Raw genomic sequence first — 5,808 nt, 5'->3', positions numbered from 1 at the left:
TCTTGTAGACCAGGCTGGTCTCGAACTCACAGAGATCCGCCTGCCTCTGCCTCCCGAGTGCTGGGATTAAAGGCGTGTGCCACCACAGCCCGGCAAGAATTTTTTTTAAGTTTTAAATTGTCGCTAAAAATGTTACATTTAATCCCAGCTCTCAGGAGGCAGAGGCAGGTGGATCTCTGTGAGTTCAAGGCCAGCCTGATCTACAACAAAAGCTAGCTCTGGGACAGGCCCCAAAGCTACAGAGAAACCCTGTCTCGAAAAAACAATGTACGGTTAAGCTGGGCAGTGGTGGCGCACACCTTTAATCCTAGCACTTGGGAGGCAGAGGCAGGTGGATTTCTGAGTTCAAAGCCAACCTGGTTTACAGAGTGAGTTCCAGGACAGCCAGGGCTACACAGGAGACCCGTCTTGAAAAACCAAAAAGTAAACAAACAAATACAATGTACAGTTCAGTTATGTTGAATGTATTCATACTGCTATAAACCAGCTCTCCTGAACTTTGGTTTTGACAACCAGGTCAAAGATGATTTTGACTGTAAGAAGTTTTAGTGCCTCCCACTTAGATCAGATTGGACTACATTGTTTCTATAGTTTGCCCATTTGCCTCCCATTTTTTTCCTACTTGCTGTGCTAAGATTGGATTCAGGGTCTTATTTGTGCTGGGAAAGCATGCTCCGCTACTGTCTGTGGTGTGTCTGGCTTTTATTGTTTGCTTGGACAGAGTTTTGCTATATATGAGGCTAGCTATGAATTTGAGATTGTTTTGCTTTAGCCTCCTAAATCGGGCTCTGTGGTCCCGATTTTCCCTTCATATGGTGCAGCAAGGGATAGGGTTCAGCAATTCAGACCTTCCCATTTCAGACACTGGCATAATACACCAGGAAGAGCTCTTCCGGTGATAGTAGTGCTGGAAGGGAGCCCAGCTTTGCATCTTTCTGCCCTGGGGCCTGGGACTGGTTAAGACTGGTGAGCTTAGTGTATTTCATAAATTGGGAATTGCTTTTCAGGGAGTTGCCACCCTGATGGACGAGCAGTGGTGGAAGGCTGACTTTGGGATTCTAGGGCCTGAAGAAGGGAGCTCTGGCTCTGATTTTGGGACTGTGCTGTTCTTATGTCCTGGGGTTGGGTGGAGGGGTGTTTGGGCAGCTCAAGTAGTGCGGAAGGTAATGCCTTACTCCATTTCTGGCTTCTTTTACTCCAGACCTGGAAGCAGAAGCCAGCCTCCCAGAAAAGAAAGGAAATACCTTGTCTCGGGACCTCATTGAATATGTTCATTACATGGTGGAAAATCATGGGGAAGACTATAAGGTGAGGCCTCCTGGGAAGAACCACTGGGGCCTACTGGGAAAATACACTGGGCTGTTTCAGCCTGATCTGAGTTGGAATAGAATGAAAGAGGAGTCTCCAGAGGAAAGCATCCTGGTATTTAAAGATTCTTATGTGTATGAGTGCTTTGCCCCTGTGTGTGTGTATTACATGCATGCCTGGTACCCGTGGGGGTCAGAAGAAGGTATTGGATCCTTTGTAACTAAAGTTAAAATTATGAGCTGCCATATGAATGGGAACTCTTCACTGCTGAGCTTTTCCTTCTGCCTCCCAGCACACTGAGGTTACGGATGATTTTTTATACAGGTTCTGGGGTGCGAACTTAACACCAGGCTTAGACAATGTGTTGGCTAGGTTCATGAGAGGAGGAAGCCTCAGCCGAGAAAATGTCTCTATATACTTAGGCTGTAGGCAAACCTATAGGTCATTCTCTTCTCTCTTTCTCTCTCTGTATCTCTCTCACACACTCTCTTTTGTTTTTTAGACAGGCTTTCTTCCTTTCTGTAGCCCTGGTTGTCCTAGAATTTCTTCTGTAGACCAGGCTGGCCTCAAACGTGCAGAGATCCATCTACCTCTGCCTCCCAAGTGCTGGGATTAAAGGCATGCACCACCACACCAGGATAGGGCTTTTCTTTTTTATTTTCTTTCCTTTTTGTTTTTTGTTTGTTTTGTTTTGATTTGATTTTTAGAGACGGATTTCTCCGTGTAGCCCTAGCTGTTCTGGAACGAACCAGGTTGGCCTTGATCTCAGATCTGCCTGCCTTTGCCTCTCAAGTCCTGGGATTAAAGGTGCGTGCCACAACACCTGGATTGCATTTTCTTAGTGATTGAGTTGCGGAGGACCAGTCCACTGCTGCCCTCGGTTCTATAAGAAAGCAGGTTGAACAAGCCAGTAAGCAGCACTTCTGTGGCTTCTGCATCAGCTCCTGCCTCCAAGGACCATGACTGAGGATATATAAGCCAAGTATTCTCTTTCCTCCCCGAGTTGCTTTTTTTCCCTTTCTTTCTTTTTTTCTTTCTTTCTTTTTTTTTTTTTTTGTTAGCTGTTGCTTCATTTTGCAAATTCATTTGATTGAATTCCAGCCTTTTGTACAAAAGCACGTGTTAGGAATTTCCCTGATTTTTTAAAAAAGATCTGGTTACCCAGCCTGCTAGCACACATTTGTTTGTTTTTTGAGACAGTGCTTTGCTGTGTAACAGTCTTGGTTATCTTGGAACTTGCTCTGTAGATCAGGTTGGCCTCAAACTCAGAGACCTGTCTGCCTCTGCCTCTCAAGTGTTGGGATTAAAGGCGTGTGCCAGAACAGCCACGGCTGTTAGAGAGACCCTGTCTCAAAAATAAATAGATAAATAAATAAATGAATGAATGAATGATCTGGTTATGTTGGATCTGAACTTATATGGGAGTAATTGATTATGATGGTCCCAGTTTTTTTAAATTAATTTATTCATTCATTCAATATGTATGCAGTGTTCTGCGTGTGTGTACACCTGCACTGCAGGCCAGAAGGGGGCACCAGATATTATTATAGGTTGTGAGCCATTGTGTGGTTGCTGTGAGTTGAATTCAGGACTGCTGGAAAAGCAGCCAGTGCTCTTAACCTCTGAGCCATCTCTCCAGCTCCTGGACCCAGTTTCTTAAAGGCCCACTGCTCTTTCAGGCTTGTCTGGTCCCTTCCCTAAGGAGGGTATCCTTTTCCCAGCCTTTTAATGCAGAAAGACATGTCTCTGACTGTTTTGGTTAATTTTAGAGAGGGTCTATGTAGCCCTGGCTGGCCTGGAACTCAAAATGTAGACCTAGAAATCTGTCTTCTGCTGGGCAGTGGTGGCAAATGCCTTTAATCCCAGCACTCGGGAGGCAGAGGCAGGCCGGGTCTCTGTGAGTTTAAGGCCACCTGGTCTACAAGAGCTAGTTCCAGGGCAAGCTCCAAAACTATAGAGAAACCCTGTCTCGAACACCCTCCACCCAAAAAAGGAGGAAATCTGTCTTCCTCTGCACCCCTCCCCTTCTCTTTATTATTTGATGTGTGTGAGTGTTTTACCTGCATGAATGTATGTGCACCACATATGTGTCTGGTGCCTATGAAGGTCAGAGAGAGCACTGGATGGGTCCTCTCTATGAGCAGCCAGTGCTCTTAACCACTGCACCAACTCTCCAGCCCTCTGATGACTTTTGAGGTGAGAAATTTGGACCTCAAGGATCGGAGTGGCAGGCTGGAGAGATGGCTCAGAGGTTAAGATCACTGACTGCATTCCAAAGGTCCTGAGTTCAATTCCCAGCAACCACATGATGGCTCACAACCATCTGTAATGAGATCTGGTGCCCTCTTCTGGCCTGTAGGTGTCCATGCAGGCAGAACACTGTACACATAATAAAATAATAAAACATTAAAAAAGAAAAAAGGATAGGAGTAGCATGCACAATTTAGGCAAAACTAGGACTTAAGATTTGGCCTCCCTCATGTTGTCTTTCTTTCTTTATAGGCTATGGCCCGGGATGAAAAGAATTACTATCAAGATACCCCAAAACAGATTCGGAATAAGATCAATGTCTATAAGCGTTTTTACCCAACAGAGTGGCAATCCTTCGTTGATTCTTTGCAGAATAAGAAGATGGAGGTTGACTGAGTGGTGTGCATCCCCAGACAAGGAGTGTATTGTTTCAGACGATGCTGGCAAGGTGCCATAGAATCAGCTTTTACACACATACTCATTCTCTCCTTCATCAGAAGGAACTGTTTTTCTTTTTTATTTCTTTTCTCTTTTTTATTTTATTTTTGAGGGGGGGTATCTCTCTAATAGCCTTAGATGTCCTGGAACTTGGCTTTATAGACCAGGCTGGCTTCAGACCCACAGAGCTCCACCTACCCTGCCCTGAGTTCTGGGATTAAAGGGGAAGGTGTGCGCCCCCACACCTCCCACACCTGGCTAGAGAAGGAACTCTTTTTTTTTTTTTTTTTTTGATTTTTGAGACAGGGTTTCTCCGTAGCTTTTGGTTCCTGTCCTGGAACTAGCGGGAACTAGACCAGGCTGGCCTCGAACTCACAGAGATCCGCCTGCCTCTGCCTCCCGAGTGCTGGAATTAAAGGCGTGCGCCACCACCGCCCGGCTGAGAAGGAACTCTTTAGAGGCTATGGTTTATACTTTCTTGGGGGCTCACAGAAAAGCCAGGACTGGGTCTTGTGTCCAGAGGTGATGCTTTATTTGAATGTGATCTGTACATAATAAAAGCATTTTACCTGTGTGATGGGTTTTTGTTGTTTTAAGACAGGGTTTCTGTGTAGCACTGGCTGGGATTAAAGGCGTGAAATGGTTTTGTGTTTCCTATGCCCAGCTAAACTCTGTTCCAGGGAAAACTAACTTTATTAGGGCAGATTGCTCTTCAGGCTTGACAAGCACTGCAGTCATGGGTGTTTATGGGCACTGCCTTCCTCTTGAGTGCTTGACAAGCACTGCAGTCATGGGTGTTTATGGGCACTGCCTTCCTCTTGAGTGCTTGACAAGCACTGCAGTCATGGGTGTTTATGGGCACTGCCTTCCTCTTGAGTGCTCTCAGCCTTGGTTTCCTGGAAACTTGCCGGAAGCCTGGGCTGCCTGTAGAAGGGTAAGGAGCAGGTCCTGTTTGTTCACCTTTGATTGCTTTTGTTGGCCATGGCTTAAAGAAAATATCAGAGAGCCAGGCAGTGGTGGTGCACGCCTTTAATCCCAGCACTCGGGAGGCAGAGGCAGGTGGATCTCTGTGAGTTTGAGGCCAGCCCACCTTCTGGGACTGACAGATCACTAGGTACCACTCCAGTGTGCCACCCACTGGGATTTCCGTGATGCGTCCATCCTCTGGTGCCAGGACTGCTGTATGCTTTGGCCTGAGAAGGTGATGCCTGTTTTGCAACAGGATCATGGGAAAGGGGTGAGGTGGGCATTTTAAGACCCAACTGCCCCTAACTATGAATCATGTGAAAACCTTTTAAATTGCCAGATGCTCTTGGGAGCACCTATAGTCTGTAACACGCTCGGAAAGCATATCCTTCATACATTGCCTATGACATTTGGAAGATGAATTTTTTAATAATTTATATTTTTTGTATATGAATGTTCTGCATCCACACCTGCACACCAGAAGGCTTCAGATCCTATTTTAAATGGTTGTGAGCAACAATATGGTTGCTGGGAATTGAACTCCGGACCTCTGAAGAGCAACCAGTGCTCTTAACCTCTGAGCCATCTCTCCAGCCTCCTGAATGCTAGGATTAAAGGCACCACCACTGCCTGGCTAAGATGCACTTTTATCTTTGTTATAGGGAAGACAACAGGTCAGAGGTATCCAAAGTGGGGGTGGGGTGTGACATCAAATCTGTTCTGGAGCCGGGCGGTGGTGGCGCACACCTTTAATCCCAGCGCTCGGGAGGCAGAGGCAGGCGGATCTCTGTGAGTTCGAGACCAGCCTGGTCTACAAGAGCTAGTTCCAGGACAGGCTCCAAAACC

General features: G+C 46.3%; 1 protein-coding gene across 2 annotated transcripts in view; it reads left to right on the top strand.

The window, feature by feature from the left end:
- The window catches only part of Nop16 (NOP16 nucleolar protein), a 7,682-nt gene extending 3,389 nt beyond the window's left edge, over positions 1-4,293 (top strand). For both annotated transcript variants that reach the window (XM_026783142.1, XM_005355205.3), the window contains exons 4-5: positions 1,202-1,308; positions 3,811-4,293. In XM_026783142.1, the coding sequence (XP_026638943.1) occupies positions 1,202-1,308; positions 3,811-3,954 (251 nt within the window). In that variant the 3' untranslated portion in view covers positions 3,955-4,293. The remainder of the gene's footprint in view (positions 1-1,201; positions 1,309-3,810) is intronic.
- Positions 4,294-5,808: the final 1,515 nt, after the last annotated feature.

Source organism: Microtus ochrogaster, chromosome 16, assembly GCF_000317375.1.
Source record: "Microtus ochrogaster isolate Prairie Vole_2 chromosome 16, MicOch1.0, whole genome shotgun sequence".
Classification (NCBI taxonomy): Eukaryota; Metazoa; Chordata; class Mammalia; order Rodentia; family Cricetidae; genus Microtus; species Microtus ochrogaster.
The sequence above is the reverse complement of the archived record's forward strand: the minus strand, read 5'-3'. Positions and strand labels throughout refer to the sequence as shown.